The 18,030-nt window shown below is 39.0% G+C and overlaps 2 protein-coding genes across 2 annotated transcripts in view; both read right to left on the minus strand.

The window, feature by feature from the left end:
* The window catches only part of LOC109311193 (monocarboxylate transporter 2-like), a 47,208-nt gene extending 45,348 nt beyond the window's left edge, over positions 1 to 1,860 (minus strand). Inside the window, exon 1 of the mRNA XM_019536685.1 lies at positions 1,649 to 1,860. The gene's annotated coding sequence lies outside the window, so the exon portion shown is untranslated. The remainder of the gene's footprint in view (positions 1 to 1,648) is intronic.
* A 3,879-nt stretch (positions 1,861 to 5,739) lies between these two features.
* The window catches only part of KBTBD8 (kelch repeat and BTB domain containing 8), a 12,753-nt gene continuing 462 nt past the window's right edge, over positions 5,740 to 18,030 (minus strand). The window contains exons 2-4 of the mRNA XM_019536689.1: positions 15,350 to 15,560; positions 13,349 to 14,463; positions 5,740 to 9,262 (exon numbers count right to left, since the gene is read on the minus strand). Of these exons, the coding sequence (XP_019392234.1) occupies positions 8,799 to 9,262; positions 13,349 to 14,463; positions 15,350 to 15,560 (1,790 nt within the window). The 3' untranslated portion in view covers positions 5,740 to 8,798. The remainder of the gene's footprint in view (positions 9,263 to 13,348; positions 14,464 to 15,349; positions 15,561 to 18,030) is intronic.

The following is an 18,030-nucleotide window of genomic DNA, read 5'->3' on the forward strand; positions in this document are numbered from 1 at the left end:
GGAGAAAAAGAAAAGCTTGTCTTCTATTTTAGTTCTGATTCCTCATCTAAATTCAGGCATTAGAAAAGTGCTACATGTGCCCCATTTCTCTTAGTACTTATCTTTACTGGAAGGCAAAATGAGAGACCATCATCAGAGTCATGCACATGCAGAGCCTGCTCCAGCACACCTCAGGCCCCCTGAACTCCCACAGAGCCATTGCCCAGTGGGTAACAAGAATGGGGTGTGTATCAGGTTCAGGTAGCCTCTCCCACCATAGGTTGCTTAATTGGCTGAGAGATGATGCAAGGACTAGATGGGAAATAGCAGTCTGTCAGCAAAGACACCTTGATGTGTTATTGTGACTATAAAACATCCTAGGGCAAATACCTAGCAGAGGGATGTAGCATGCAGGACGCCTCCTGGGTACCTGGTATCTCCTGCCATCACAGGCATCACTTCACATCATTCCTTTCACAAACTGATCATGCTCCATTTAAAGATGAGTTCAATTTTTGTCCCCAACTCCTCTGCTTTGGAGGCTGCTACAGAATTTCAGCTTAGTTGTGGCCAGTCTTCACCCATTTGTTGTTGCGATAACTCTGTTCTTTAGCCTAAATAGTTTCTCCTCCACCACCTTCTTCCCCCTTTGCTTGGTGTTTAGCTCCCAGTGCATATTAGAGAAAGCAACGTGTCTCTTCTCAGCCTTTATTTTGTTGGACTAAAGAAACTTGTTCTCTCTTTCTCCTGATTTGGTAGGTTCTACATTTCAATGCTCCACTAAATAACTCTTCTCTGTGTATCCAATCATTTTAATAGCACTTAGAAGGTGTGAAAGGGAACATGCCCTAGAATAATGAAAAGCAGCCTCGATGTATTATTTTAAACAATGTAAGCAGATACAAGGCCAAGATGAATCAGGTAACCCAGACACTACATGCAATTCATTTTTTTTTTGAAGTTTTATACTGTGTGTGGCTATCAGGTCTGCGCATTTTTACTGTGCCTCCCCCTTCATCTTATGACATCAAGTCTGCTGTACAAATGCAAGTCAAGTTAGAATACCATGTAATTGAAGTACATCCCATTCCTGAATGCATCCTAAGCAGGCAAAATATTGTTAATGGCCCCCTTCTAAACAATAGGTAATTATTATTTCTTGTAGCAGACATCTTGCTTCACATTTAAAAGCTATGATAAAGTTATGCACATTGAAACACACCAGTACCCATCCTTATCCTTCCTGCCTTCCTGCAACTCGCAAAAAGTAGTTTCAGATTTTAAACATGCTGTCAAGAATTAATTAGGAGGAGTCCGGTTTACAGTGTAATGCATTAGGGCTGACTGTGACGCACCTCTCCAATTCCCACATTTATTATTTGCTCATAGTATTTGCTCATTGAAATGCATTTTTGTTAAATAGTTTTTCAGTAAAGGTATTTGAACAAATCCATTGTATTATGTGCTTAACTATCCAAATTTTTATTTATACACACGCTTGACTGAGATCTGCCCCCTCTGCAGTAGAGATGAGGCCCTCAGTCTCTTCATAGCGTGCACCCTGCTCCCCAAACATGGGCAGCAAATTACAACCAAGGAAACCACCAAGTAACAAAATCGCTGACCCCCTTTCTCCCCCTACGATGAACAGGGTGTGCTGCTTCCTTACCGGGGAGAGTTCCACGCAAGCCCCCGGAGTGGTCTTCGCTGTTGTGGCTCCTTCTGGTCACTGTCTGCTTGACTTTTAAAGATGAAGTTAACCTGCCTCCCTGTTCAGCTTCAGTGAAGACCAAAGGTCATGATGGGAGGCAAGGTTCAGACCCTCTGGTGCCTCCACAAACTGCAACCAGAACAACCATCAAAATGGCAGATGTGCAGATTCACTGACCCTTGACTAACAAGAAGTTCTCTCTCTTCATCATCAGGAACAAGTGCCACAAACTCTTCCATTTGCTGCCCTCCGTTCAGTGGCTTCAGCAGTTGCTGGCTGCCCTCCCCTCTCTGTTGACACCTCTGCGTTAGATTATTAGCCAAGAGCTCCTTCTGTTTTTTCCACCCTTTCCTATAAAGATTAATTTCCTCTCCAAGTTTTGCTTCTCTTGGCTCCTTTCTTTCTCACCCAGCATGACTGAATTCACCCAGACCAGATCCCTTGGAAACAGCCTGTCAGCCTCATGTTAATCTTTTAAGCTGAAATTCACCCCTTTTCTAGAAACTATACCACACTTAAGTCTCATGCAAACCCTACTTAGATGGCTTATTAGGAAGGAAGAGGGTCAGAAGCCTGGTGTTGGGTGTCTGCACAGGATGGAAATTCTCCCTTCAGACAAGGTTAGAGCAATACAAAAAGACCATGGAAATGTTTCAGTCCTATAACGAGCAGGTTGAGTTGGACTCATGGAAGAGCAGTCAGCTAACCCAACACTGCATATAGCTGAACTTTAATAGGAATGATTGCATAGTACTTGTATGATAAACCCCCATTTGGGAGATTTGAGACTTTCCCCAGTCATACTGATGATCCAGAACACGGCTGCAGGGGGCTGAGGTCCAAGAAACAGAACTGAGGGTAAGATAGGCTGATACAAGTTCATGGTCCAAGCTAAGCACAGTGAAACTGTCCTCAATGCAAATACTGCAGCTGAGTTGGACACATGAGAAACTGAAAGCCTTATCCTGCCTTAACTCTAATCTATCAGAGCTCCAGAAAGATAGACTGGTAAAGGTATTTAGCCATCTAGCTCCAAGTAAGAGGTAGGCACCTAAATACTTTATGCCTCTGAATGTATGTCTCAGCAGCAGCAAAAAAGTCTACCTATATAATTGCTTTCCACTATTTGTCTTCCAGAGTTTAATAGTCTCTTTTTAAAAGGGACCAGGCTATCACAAAGGAAATGTAAAAGGGCTTCAAGTAGCTTAAACCAAAATCTGACCTATTTTAAGAGCATAAATATTCCAGCAATGAGTGATTTCCATAGCTGTCCAAAATGCATGAACATAATTTCACTCTCTAGAGATTAAAGTCATTAAGCAGCTTCTAATTTAGCTCCCACTTTTAATAAATTACTCTTGTTCTCTTCCCCCAACAGTTAGTGAAGGGGCTAAGTGCCAACTAATATTATTTCTATTATCATGGAAACAAACCTTGGGGTGATTTGAAGTAATTTTTTTTTATAGATATAAGAATGGGTTAACACAGGTAACAGCAGATACAGATTGTCTGAATCCCAGCCCTGTGCTCTCCCCAACCAGCATTCAGGCAATAGCAACTTTCCCGGTAGGTCATAAAGCATAAAACTACCTGCTACCTCTCCTTGTCAGCTGCATGCGAGTAGGACTATGCCCAGTCCTCCTTAAGAATTGGCATTTGGCATAGAACATCTACACATTTTCGCTTCATATTAGACCAAAGTTGTAAACTCTGAAATGTCATCCATTTAAATAAAATTCCAACCACCCATTAAATAGTTTCTCCAGTAGCAAGTCTTCCTGTCTCACAATTTCATGGCTTTTAGCAGTTGCATGGGATTTTGTTTTATGATTGAAAAGTTGGATTTACAAGCCCTTTTGGACTGGGGGCAGGGGGTCAAGATCTCATAACCTGTCAGCATTTTATATGGGATTAATCCCTAGAACATCATAGACTAGTCCCCAAAACATCACTTGATCAGCGCAGAGAATCTCAAATAAAAACATTTTGTCCTGGGCACCCTTTACTATAGTTGGTTATTGAAGGCTGTTGGTTGAAGAGATTGTGGTCACACTAGAACAAGAGTTCATAGAAGTCACTTCTCCTGAGGTTAAATCCTTTGAAAAATGTTTTTGTCTAACAGTGACATTGTGAAAGGTGAAATTCCTTCAGACTTTTAGAATTAAGCAGCTTCTGTGCTGCTAGTCTTTGGCTGCCAAAAAAGTTGTTTCTTTTCCAGTTTTTCTCCTGCCCAGGCAGGGTGTTGTACTTGAAGATCTATAAGGTCCCTTCCGACCCTATTTCTATGATTCTATGATAAAAGCTGCCATGAACAGGATACAAATGAAATCAAACTAGATTAGGATAAAAAAATTAAGAGGACATTTATTAAAAGCTTTTTACAGCAGTCATCTAGTTTTTTATCCAATGTAACGCTACCTTGGGTGGTCCTCATTAATATTTATGGCACCACACAAGAACATTTCATCTTTTAGCAGCTTATGTTTCATGCATCTAACAACATGACAGTATCATAACTAAGAATGTTTCTCTGGTAGGAGTGACCAGAATCAGATTTTGTCCCCTTTGTTTGATGGTAGGAAGGATAACAGTAAAAGTGAGAGTTTGGGTCATGCAGATAATTCACCAACTCTTGAAAGATGGATGTCAGCTATTTGCAGCCAACTATGTGCACTGTTAGTGGTTGGCTGGAGTGGTTAGTGCTTACCAGGAAACTGAAGGTGGCTTGAAAAGCTTGGGGCTGGCTCTACTTGGGCCTGCCTGCCTAATTCAGGTGGTCACAATGTCCTGGCCTCAGGTGGGTCACTGGAAGTGAAGGCAAGCATTAGGAAAGAGGGCAATTTAAGTTTCATCGGTGATCTTTTCAGTTCTCTGCAAGACAAATGCAGACAGGGCCTGCCACTTCACTTACCTCCTCAATGCTGCTTCAATCATCTTTCAGCTTAGACATGAAAGAGTCCTAGTTTTGGCAGAAAAATTCCTGCAGTAAATGCTGCACTGCAGAGGGCAGGAGATAGTTTGCTTCTCCTCTCAAGACTGAGTCTTTTATTGCTGTTGGTAAGTCTGTGAATGGAAAAAAGCACATGCTGAGCAGTGTTAATGTTATCAGGAGGCTGCAAGGAGGAAGAGGAAGGACAATGCAGACAGAGGCGGCAATAAGAATAAATTATGCCAAGTGGCCCTCTGGAAGTCACGTAATGCTTAGGGACTGGAACATATTGGATAGGTATCATACCTAGAAGTGGTTTCATACAGCTGCTGCTGATGGCTATTCAGTCTTGGTAGAAGGGGTTTAACACGCTGAACTGTAGATCAGAGCATAGGACTGACAGCACAAGGTCATCCAGAATTGACTTCTTCACACTGCCTGCCTAGGTAGCGAAAAACCCAGCCCATTAATGCTGAGTCAGAAGACATTCATTGACAGAATATTGGGTTTGCAAGCATGGGAAGTGTGAAAATAGTAAAAAAAAAAGTCAGAAATCCTGGAGAACATACTCTATAAGCAGCTAGTGAGAAATTTTTAACCAGAAGTTGCTGGCTGTGTGGCAAGAGACTGTAATTATATTCAAAGATCCTGACAAGCCTTGAGCGGATGACTTTACCTCTCTTTGCCCCCCTTTTACCACTACTTCCCTAATTCGTAGGCACGGTAACAGGTTCAATAAGAAGCGGCACTTTTGTGTGATACTTAATAGGAACCGCTGTCCGGAGTCAAAAGCACTATTTGACATGATATTAAGCAGTCCTGAAAAAGTGTCGAGACCTCTCAACCCTGAAAAAAAATATCAAAGCCAGCTCTGTTTGTGCGAGTTAATGTGTGATCAGTTTGCAGCTCTGTGGCTGGAGTAGACACGGATGCAACAACGAAAGGAAGCCCCAGTGCTTTCCATCACAGTGGAATGTGAGACTGTCTCAAAGTACAGTAGGAATTGGGGTTGTAGAGTAAAAGAGTTACTTGTTCCAAAAAACCCAGAGTCACTGAATGAATTTCCACTTGATAGTTCTACCTAATTCAGAAAAGACAGTATTAAAAATGGCTGGAGTCATTATATTTCAACAATAGGTTTATTTTAAGAAACGTAACATGACATTAAGTAAAAATGCAAAATTGTGCAATTATGGCAAAATGTTTAAAAATCCACACATTTGCCGTCATAGGACTACAGTACTTCTTACTAACATACCTGAGCACTGAATGTTGGATGCCATTTCTAAACAGCCTTAAGAAACAGGGAGCTCTTACATTTCTTGCAGAACACACGCACACTACGTCTGATGCACCAGGATCACTTTTAGCTATTAAATCAGCAATAACATTTAGAATAAAACGGGGGTTAACAATTAGGTTTCTTCCAAAATAATTCTGATGAGATTTTTTGGGAGGAAGGTTTCCACTTACTTGGTCCTTTACATTTTGTCAATTTATTAAAGGCAGCCTAACCCAGAGCAGAGGGATCACACAGGCAGAGAGAACGTACAGAGCTCTGTGTAATTACTAGTACCCTTGGTGCAGTGTTAATTAATTGTTCTCACATTGTGCAAACTGACTCTTAAAAGTCTGATTTTAAAGCACAACTGATGAGGAATCTGACTTTCCAAAATTTTTAAAGCATTTAAGAAGTGGCAAAATATCACAGCTATGTTAGTTTCAACAAATTATTCATGCAAAAGATTCAATATAGTCTACTCCCTTGACAAGTTCCAGGTTTTAGCTTTTAAACACGTTACTGTCTTAGATCACACCCTTAGTTTGAATGGTTAAACACAATGGAGATCCTCATATTTTAGTGCAGATAAACAAAATTAACAAACCTACTGCAGAATTAACCACAGCATATTGTACTTCTAGACAGCACATGACCAGTCAATTGCTAACTCAGTTCTATTTCATATTTTCAAGTAATATATTGAAATTTGTTCTACTAAATAAATATAGAAGATTGTCAAAAAGCAGCAAGAAATCTTGTAAATATTCAACCAAGCTTTAAAAACAAGAAAATTTTACATAACACTTCGCAAAAAAAGTTGGTTTTACACACTAATGCAACACTGTGAGGGAGGGTGCTTCAGAAAGCTTGCAGCTAGAGGTGTACAACAGCTCAAATAGAGCTAGCTACACTAAAGAGAAGATTTAGAAAATAAAAGTAGTTGTACCAAAAAAAAAAAAAATGCTTATTGTTGGCTGTGGATAAACCATCCTGAAAAAAACTAAACATAACAAGAAACCACACACCTCAAGATTATTTAAAAACACAATCTTAGCAAATGCCGTCAAACAAACTTTGTTTCAGGGAAATTCCAGCACCCACACCTAAAAAAAAGTTTGGTGAATCTCTGGAAGATGAGGTATGTAATGCAGAGAGGCATTTTTTTTTTCCTTTTAGTTTCACAGTTTCTTTAAATTTTTTTTTATTGTTAAATATTTTTGTGCAAGATTTACGATTCAAAACCAGATGAATGTTTCCTTAAATAAGGAAAACCCTACTGGGGGATAACTAGACCACACACTGAATCAATGTTCTCTTAGGCATGCCAGGGGATAAACTACTACTGAGCTACATATTTGGCTTATTGAAATATCAGCTCTTAAGCCAGATAATGGTAAGCATTTATAGCAAGGGCTGACCATTAGTTTAATCTGAAAAATTAAATTTAGTTAAATATCTACGTAAGACAACAAACCACATGTAGTTGTGGAGAGAATAAGCTCTGTAACAAATTAAACCTGAAATATATAGTGATATGAGCTCTAGGATTAACCTTTTCCCTTTTATATCCAGTTTTCACTACTGACATAGAGGCTAAACTTTAAACCTAGTTACCCATTAAAAAAATAAGTTAGATGTTCCATACATAGAACAAATGTGATAATATTCTATACCTGCATCTAAGATTCCTTTAAACTATGAATATCTACGGTCAACTTTGTTTTAATAAATTGAATCACAAAGACAGCTCAGTAGTGCAAATTTTCACATTACAGGTCATAACAGAACAGTTAAAAGTGACTGGGGAGATTGGGCAGGGAGAAAAGAATGATCAAATTAACTCAGTATTATCAGAACATGTGCAAACACTGCACATAGCTCTATACTTTACAAGAGGCAGAATGAGCTCTCCACAAAGCCAAAAAGGTCATATCCTGTCATCACACTGCAAAAACTTCCACTGCAGTGAAAATGTAAGTAAAAAGAGGATGCACATTTGCAGGACAGAACTCCAAGAAGACTGTTTCCATTAATAGCAGGTTGTCTTAAAGAGCAGTGGAGAGTTAGCCCATTTCAGACATACAAGTATTAAAAATATACTAGCACCATCAACTTTGGGGTTAAAGCCCTTAAAGGGATGACCAATGTTTAAGCAATGTAAAAACGCTTTTCAAGCACTACATTTAATTGGCAGAGGATAGCTATTTTTATACCATTAGCTTGATTTTAACAAAAACCCACAGTCAGGAAAATGGTACAGTAATCCAAAACAGGTCTTCTGTTTTTTGGGCAGATACTTTATGTTCTGCTTCCGACTTCAATATTTCTCCCATACTATTGTAGTGCACAGACAACATTATGAACATTTTAATAAACTTCAAAGCAGTACAAAAAAAGATAATTATGAATCAGGATCTAGTATTCCTCTCGCTCTCTTCTCTGTCAATCTAAAATAAAGACTTAGTGATATTGCCTCAGATTTTACCCGTATTGAAAAAAAAAAAGTCACTTCAAAATAGCTTGGACATCCTTAGCTATTAATGCTAGATTTTCTTTTACTGTAGTGCATAGTTATCCTGGCTCTTCTATTTTTAGTTTGCCTTTATTACTATAACACCCCTCTAGAATGACATGATTAAGTGTTTACCAGAAAAAATGCTGATAATTGCACTTTGTAACCTCCTTTTCATTTCCCAGGAAAATATCAGCAAGTATGACACTTGAATGAATTCCCTCCCCAGACTGCAACCTTTAAAGAGCACCCATCCCCATAGACAAAAAAACTGTCTGTTTCAGCTCACATGAAATACTGACAGAACGTCTTTGTTTTCTTTTAAGACACATTTTCTCTAGCATCAGATACCACTGAAATCACTAAGGCCTGTTACCAAATAACATTAAATAACTTTCTGAAGACACTGTGGATACAATTTAGCAACAACACATTCAAAATGCCGGCCTAAATCCCAGAGCCTATCTGGAGTCTCGTATACCTTCTGCCACTGGTCAGTAACCTCATCGTATTGATATAGTGAATTCTTCCTGCTGGTTCTGAAAACGTGTTCTTCAACAGTGACTTGAGTAGCTCTGACAAACAAATGGAGTTTATTTTTGAGAAGCACAAGTTTAATGTATGGATTAATAGACTGATCACATGGGAAGTCTTTTTTTCGAGTCCACTTATTTTGTTCAATATCATAGGCCTCTACGGTAAACATACGCTGATGATTTCCACAGGTTCCAGCTATGTAGTAGATGGAGTCATGGTATACAGCTGCCAAGCCTTGGATTCTAGGCACAGTCATTGGGGTTAAAAAGCCCCAGTAATCTTTCTGAGGATCATAGCAGAGGAAAAATTCTCCTAAAAAGGAAAGAACCCAAAAAGTATAAGAATATTGAAGTTATAATTTTTTTAGACACTGAACACAAATCCAAGTGGGTCCCAGACTAAAATCAGAACTTTTTTTCTGTTCTCTCCCTCCATTTACATACATTGATCCCAAAAAAGCAAGCTTTATACCCAGTTTCTTAAGAGTGTTAACAGCCTATAGAGCATAAATCCCTAAAGAGCTTCTCTCTAGGCTGAAATGGAATGTTTGAAGGCTGCCAACATGGAAAGGCTTTATGTGCATCCCACCATTTTTAACCAATGCTTGAGAATCTGAGGTCAAACCTTTGCAAGACTTTAAGGTGCCTGAAGCATTAATCTGGTTCCTTGACCTCTTGGTAAAATTAATACCAATGATCTACAGTTCTCAGAATAAATTGCTTGAAATCTGAGCAAGTATTTGTGTGAATTACACTACATACAGATTTGGAAACGGTATGTGGTGAGTGCTAACAAAGAAACAGCTTCACAAATCACATGTTGATCCATTTAAAGACATTCCAAATGGATCCTTGTGTGAACCTGCTAATTCACTATTTTCATGGCTAAATAGTATGAAACTGTATATACTGACTAGAGATTAGAATCTACAGACTAAGGATGGCAGAAGCTCAGATGCACAGAAATAAGATGATGCTATTCTAACTAGCTAAGTATAACGTAGATTAAAAACAACCCGCCATCTCAACACTCCCACATATTTGGAAAGGCTACTTTTTCCCATGCACAAGAAGGTACTTCAAATTATACCTTTCATAGCTGTTTTAAGTACACTTGCCAAACCACATTACAGATAAGTACTCTTCTAGCCCAATTAAAACAAGGAATGAGGAAAGAAAGAAAGAATGGTAGGAGAGAACAAAAGGGGTGGAGTTTAGTTTAAAAGATGAGCAAGATGAGTAATTACTGCTTTCTCCACTGTTAAATTTTGCCTCCATTTAACATCTCTTGATATTACATTTGTATTTCAGTTGGTGTTAAGAATAACATCAGGCCTCATGCATGCTTCAATTCTATGGGGTCTTTTGTACTTGAGTGGGACAACTGTACATTTTTGACTAGTACACAGAACTACTTAGAAAAATCAGAGATGTGGGATTGAAAAATTCCCAGAAAGTTTTCCAGTGCTTTATTTCTCGTGGGAATTTTCCACTTTTTAAAATTCATTGTTTCATAAAATTCATTAGTAACAATGAATGAACGCCAATACAATATTAGGCAAGCTTGACAGTTTCAAAGTTGTAATTAATGTTTTTCAAGTGATTATCCCTAGGAAGTGCGTGAGAGAGTACATATATGTTTTACTGATTTGTAAAAAATGATGGTAAATACACTCACATAATCCAAACCAAAAATCAAGTTATGAATTCACCTAGTTGGCTGTGCAGGTCAAATCAAAATCAAAGCACAGCATATCATGAACAGTTCTTTGGGTGTACTAAAATTAGTGTGTCACCAGTTTTCAGTGCCTTAATTTTTTTTCTTAAATTGAAAAAAAAAAGTATAAGGGAAGTACATGCTATTGTGCATTGTCTTTACATTTTTACAAGTATTCCAATAAAAATTACTTCTTTCCACATAAGGCTTTGAATTTGTTTAAATATAACATTTAAACAATGTTAAGTGTGCTGTATTTAATTTTTTTCCTAATCAAATATTTCAGTTAAAATACTTGTGGCTATTGGGACATAAAATTTACGTGGAGGTACTTTTTTAGTTTTGTTTACTAAATAAGTCAAATAAACATGCTAAATCAGATCACATTCTATTTAGGGCACTGGAAAATTTTCCAATTCAAAGTTTTCCAGAAAACCCACATCTCTGGAAAGAATGACAACAAATACTGTGGTGCTTCTTTCTATCTAAAGAATCTTGAAGACTAAAATTCTTTACACTAATATTTCAATGAAACTCAAGCATATTCCTCTACTCATGAGATTCTGCAGAGAAAACAATACTTTCATAATGCAAAGCACTGGGGACTGGACACATTTCCTTATTTGTGCAATTACTAAGTTCATCCATAAAACACACCAAAACCTCAACTGTTACACGTGCATTTATGCCTCCTGTAAACCAGAGAAAAAGCAATATTCTGATCATGAGTTTATAGACATATGGTCCATTTGACCATAAAACTTCTATAGTGAATTTTCTCAGTGGATTATTTCAGGTATAGTTAAGTATGGCAGACTGCATTACAAGCTTTTAACAAGATGCTTGCAATTTTTAAGTGGCTCAATGAAACAAAATATAATGGGATATTTTTACTACATCAAATCTACTACTGACGCTTCATTCAATATGACACTGTGAAATAGTCATTTAACTTAAACCAAGTAAAAAGCAGACATATTTAGAGATTCTGCTGATAGTCGAGCACCACTTCAAACTATGCGTTATTTTTCTATAAAGTGAGTAAGGAAAAACTAGCAAAGGAAATACAAGAGGGGAAAGCAGCTCTCACAGGAGTCTAACACTTCCATTGTAGGGTGTAAGTGCACCGTGAGAGGGGGAGCATTGCACTGTTTCTTTGCATGCCTACAAAAGGTTTCCTCCAAGTTCTCCCATGTGCCTGCTCCTACAAGTTAGAAATAACGGCCAGCAGAGGGCCCATTAATAACCAGGCCTTTACAGGTGCTTCTAGATCTGTCAAATTTCTCTACCTATGCCAGGCCATTTCAAGGCCCACCTGTTGGTGTTTTCCCAAAAAACGAATGATTTGTCCTTTAACCCTTTACCCACTTGCATACAATTTGTAGACTAGTTGAGTAACTTTTATTTGGATATCCCCATAATACACAATATCCAGACTAAGATACCAGAAGGGAAAATACAGCAGATTTTTGCTTATCTGAATCCTGCTTATATAAACACTCAGATTAAATGAACTCCCAGCTTGGTCACTAGAATTGCACAAAAAGCAAATATTTGTGCTTCTTATACTAGATTCTGTCATTACATTGCAATTTGTTTTCTGGACTGCCGTGCATGCTTCTTTTTTTACATTCCACTTGCTTTTTTTTAGTGCTATTGTATATTATAGATGTCTTACATATCTGGACATTTCACATACATAAACAAGGGATGGTCCCACTAGGTTCTGATAAGGAGGATCTACTATGTACTTTTCCTCCATGGAAATGTAGAGCTATACACTACTGATATCTTTCTTAAGACATCTACATGCTTATTCCAGTCACCATCGTCTATTCTGGTGCAATGGTCTCTCTGATAGAGATATCAATATTAATCCCAAATCTCTGTCTCAGCTAGATCACATGGGAATTGAGATGCAGGACATGGATATATTCATAGTGAAAACTGAGTATTCATTTTATGTGAGAAGGAAGTAAAAGAAGGAAGTTGAACAGTGCAGGAAAATCTTTAGTCTAATTTGCTGACTCAAAGGAACAGAATTAGCCAGTTTTGGAAGGAGTCATTATCCACCGCTTAATTTTTCATTAACTTAATTTTACCAGTTAGCAAGTTGGGGGAAAAGAGTGATTTAAAAAAAGAAGAATGTATTGCAAACAAGTCCTTGTTCAACAGACAAAACTTAGCTTAATTAAAATTTGAAATAGTTAAAATGTTTGGGTAAGATGATGAAATTTTAGCAAACAGACTTTACCATCAATATTCTACTATTATTTTGCTCAGAAGTGAAGCAAGACTGATTTTTGTGTGAATCTGCAAAGTAGAAATTAGTGACGCTGTCTCATAGTATTAATTTGCATATAAGCCACGGGAAAATGTATGCTTATCTTTAAGTTCTAGAAGGATTTAGTTCATACGCATGACCTTCTCTTTTCAAAATGGATTCATGTTGTGGCACATAAAAACACATTTACCTAGAGATACATTTTGAAGTAACACTATATAGACACATTTTACGTGGATTCTTCTCCATTGCCCCCACAAAGTTTCTCTTTTTCAATCCTTAAATAAAGTACGAAATGAGAACTTTCTATGGTGCTCAAGGGAACGGAGATATTGGGACTGGAAACCTCCAGTTCCTATTGAAAACACGATATCACTTACACTGCTATGGCACCTTACCCTGTAAAACATAGATGTTATCTTTATACTCCACAGCGCTATGAAATTCCATTGCTACAGGCATTGGACAGACAGCTGTCCAACAGTTCTCTCTGCTGTCATAACATTCCACAGACTTTAGTGAGTTTCGCCCATCTCCTTCATAAACACAACCACCTATTGCATACAGTTTACCACAGCAATGAACCAACTTGCAGCCTATTCTGGCTCGTAACAAAGGAGGTTTAGGTATCCATCTATTGCCAGAGTGATCATACATCCAAAAGTCACTCTCTGCTCTGTGGTCTATGGAGATCTCACTGCTGCTTGGCCTGTAACCCCCTGCAATGTAAATATCATTATCAGGTGATACAAGAATTCCAACCTCCCTCATGTCATTTGGTGGTTTGCATAGTTTAAACACTCTCCCTGTGACCGAATCTAAACAAGGCACTGTTTGCTTCTTTCCTGAGTGTTTGTGGGCAGCATCAAAGCATATGATCATTTCAGATGCAGTCATTCCAAGCCGTTGCGTATAGCCATTGGCACTAGGTTGTCCCTTCTGTACACAGCTTTTGGCTATAGCCTGTGCAAACATGGGAGGGATTTTCTCTAAAAATGTCTCATCCAACAGAGGCATACGGATGCATTTGGCAAATATTTCTGGAAGGTGCACTTCTCTTTTATTTCGCTCATGTTCAAACCACCTTATAATGCTGTCATAAACATGCTCTTCTTTGTCTACATTTAAGTCATCACTGTCCAGTATACTTATCAGTTGGTCTTTTCTCAGCTGGAGAAACTCTTGCTCTTTGGTGACACTCAGAAACTTTTTACGAATGTAGTCTTGCGATCTGTGTTTGAGCTCTTGATGACCATAATGATCAGCAAAGATAAACACTCCAATAGAGTTTTGTGGGTCCAAATGACTTATCATATATTTAGCACACTGATCTTGTATGGAAGGGATCTGGAAGATACTAGCTGCAGTAAACAAAGCTTGAACATTGGCCTCTGTCAGCATTACTCTCGAGGTATATGCATAGTTCAGTACTAAATGCATCGACTCTGCTTCAACGCCAACTATACGAACTTCTTTCTGTGTACTCTCTGTAAGGCCACTAGTGAACATAGATCTGCAAAAGAAAGATTTGGCAATTTATTTTCAAATCCCTTTCAGCTACAGGTCTAAATCAGACAATATTATACTTAATCATGACACGCATGTCATACTAACAAGGCACTTACAATCTTCGCTGACACTGTAATAGAGAGACAAGAATTTCTTAGGGTGATCGCTTTTATTAGGCCAACTATGTAGTTGGGATAAAGTTAGACAAGCTTTCAAATGCAAGACAGTCTTCATCTGGATTCCTGTGATCAGAGACGTGATGAAGACTGCCTTGCATTTGAATACTTGTCTAACTGTCTAAGCAAATTTTTGCCTTTACCATAATTTCCAAACCACTGTGGCTACAATATCACTTGTACACTACTGGACATCAGAATGTCACGGTAGCTACCTACAGTACAGTTCTACTCCTAGTAACTCAAAAATAGGAGACTGGCATTCCATATTTAACTCTCACTAATGAACCTATATCAAGACTGCTCAAATTTCACATAGGTAGACTCTCTCCTCCACCCGTGAAACTGCCAATATGCACGCTCAACATGGAATCTCAATATCTGATGTATTGCAAGGTATTATGCTAAAATGTGCGATCTAAAAAGGCAATCAGTTTTGAATTATGATAGCCTGATGTCGGGGGTGCTCAGTATAGCTTTTTTAACTACATGAAAGGAAAATCATCTTCCAGGCAATTTTGATTCAATAAGCAGGTGCTGCTAATTCTGCTGCTTACTAAATCTGTAATGTCATCATCATCAGTTACAGGAAATAAAGCTGCAGAAGGATATAAGAAGTTTTAATTACTCATAATTAAAGTATTAAGCAACAGAAGTAATTTGCTGTCATTTTTCATTCAATAACTACTAGCACAGGGAACTCCATATCTGTACCTGAAATAAGGACTGATTGCAGCAAGAACATTCCTATGACAGGAGAATGTTTTCCCATGATCCACCTCCACTACAATATCTGTCAACTGTCCTTCATCATACATTGTTTTAAGTTGCTGAAGAATACTGCAAGCGTGGAAGGGGTCCATTCCACTGCTGACTGTGTTTGAAGAAGGAATTCCATTCAGGGTTTGTGAAAATTTACTTGGTTCTATAAAACAGAAAACCAAAACATACTTATTACATTGAAAAAAGCAAATGCAACAGAACACACGATTAAGACTATATGCATATTTATGTACCTCCTCCCATTTTCAAAAGTGATTAATGATGATTAAACACCATTTTTTTTAGTTTCACAATCTACTACAACAATACTGATTTTACAAGGAAACACCTATGTAATAAATGTCGTACTTGTTTATATATAACCTGTTACTCAGGTGTCCTGATCCATATGGACTTGTATGAAAGTATTACTAACTCATTTGACAGAAATGCAACAGGACAGGTCTTAGGCTTAAGTTCTGCACACTTTTATGAATGAGCTTAACTTTGTAGTCAGCTGGTTAAAGGAATTGCTGGCTCTTCACTTTCACAAATGACTACAAAAATTGCCTAAAATACCGTTCATAATTTCAATAACAATCATACAAGTAATAGCATACAAACAGGTTCACAGAAAATATATAGTTAATTTATAATTGTATTTACATTAGAAAGCAAGCTCTGTTTACCACTTAAATCATTATTCCAATGTGAAAGGACACTACCTTCTATTGTGAAAGAAAATGAGGAAAAGCTATATACATTGAAACAACACGTGACAAGTGCTTAATCAACTAAGCCCACAGTGAAAATTGAGCAATGTTTCAAGTGCAAAAACCTGTTTCATTAGGAAACAAGTTTTCTACTCCACAACAAAAGAAACTCAACAGGAAAAATGAAGTGTTAAAAGCTGCAAGTCAGGTAATGCTGCTGACTACACAGAAAATGTCCATAATGCATGCAGGGCTAAACAAAAAAGGGATGTGATGAATGGGGAGATTTAAATCCTGTCTCATGGCTCTGTGCAGCAGCGACAATTTCCCTTATTCACAATTCAGGCCTTGCGCCCACCCAGAGCCCCAAGGAAATCAATAGGACTCTTCTGTGCCCATGATTGTGCTGACAGCCATGGGGGCCTAACATTTTCAATATCTCACTGAACCACTCCTAGGAAAATCTTACAGAATCCAGCCCCCTTTTCAAAACAGGAACATTTTAAAAGTGTTGCCCTTAAAACTGACTTCCCACAACAAATACACCAGACATGACAACTCCCATATCCTGAACGGGAGTATATAGCCCTCAATACAGCAGGCTACCTGGGCTTGAAGGCTGTCAAGAACAACACTGACATGTTCTACTTGGACGCTCTGCTTCCTGCAGCCCCCCTTCATAGCATCAGATAAAGCCGCTGCTTACGAAAGCTTATGCATCTATGATTTAATTAGTCTTTTTTGGGGAAAGCTTTCCCTGCCTTATATGCAACCATTAAACAGCAAATTCCAACTCCTTAACTTCAACTCTCACCCCCTCCCTCTGGCAGGGCCTGGAGACCCAATTCAAACTCTGGGGGATGCAAGACAAATGCACTTCCTCCCTGCATGGCTCAGAAGAGGCTATATATCTATGTGTTTCCACTCCTAGTGGGGCAAAATGTTTTGAACACTATGGCTTCCTCTTTGAAATCTCTGGGTTTATGTTGCGAATCATGTTTGTGCACCCAACAGTGCTAAACTTGCCCAGCACCTGTGAGAGGGTCTCAAGGCACCCCAACGTGAAAACCACTGGACTTGAATGAGCAGGTGGGGGGTTGACAAGACCCCAGCTCAGAACCACCAGTGTAGGATCAAATAACTCTCCTGATGATTAGTGATACAAAGGAGCTGCCATATGAGGACAGACTAAAGAGGTTGGCTGATTCAGTTTAGGAAAGAGATGCTTGAAGTGGGGGCAAGATAAGGGTTTACAAAACACTAAATAGCGAACAGAGAGTCAATGGGAATTTATTATTTACTGCCGATCTCTGTCAGTACGAGAACCAGGCGTCGCAAAATGAAACCAGTAGGCAGTAAGTTTAAAACCAACAAAAGGAAGCTCTTTCATGCAGAGCATCATTCAAGTGTTACCTTAAGTCTTGCGCTGTCAGGGGAGGTGGCGGTTTTACAAACAGTTTAAATTACAGATTTGCATGGGAGGGTTTGGGCAAGGCTGAGCTCGCCCCAGGCAGGGGTTGGACTAGATGTGACCTCTGCAGGTCCCGTCCAGCCCCACGTCTCTCTTTTCTCACCATGTGGCACTCCTTGCCACCAGAGGTGGTGGAAACTGACAGTTTGGGTTGACTCAAAAAGGGACTGGAGCAATTCTGGGAGGAAAGGGGCCACTGGTGAGTGTGGGCATCAGGGGCCCCGACCCCCAGCATCCTAGACCTCAAATGCAAGTGGGAGAGAGGAACTGGGGAGTGGGAAGGAGGTAGGCAGGGGTGTGAAAAAAGACAACCCTGGTCAGTCACAGCTTGTGCTGCTGAGAGGGTCCCATGGGGGGACCTGAGGAGCCAGGACCTGCCTGGGAGTCATGCAGGGGCAAGAGAAGCATCCCTGGAGGCCCTCGGGCACCGCTTGGGAACACCGCTGCCT

Source organism: Crocodylus porosus, unplaced genomic scaffold (assembly GCF_001723895.1).
Source record: "Crocodylus porosus isolate Cpor-Errol unplaced genomic scaffold, CroPor_comp1, whole genome shotgun sequence".
Classification (NCBI taxonomy): Eukaryota; Metazoa; Chordata; order Crocodylia; family Crocodylidae; genus Crocodylus; species Crocodylus porosus.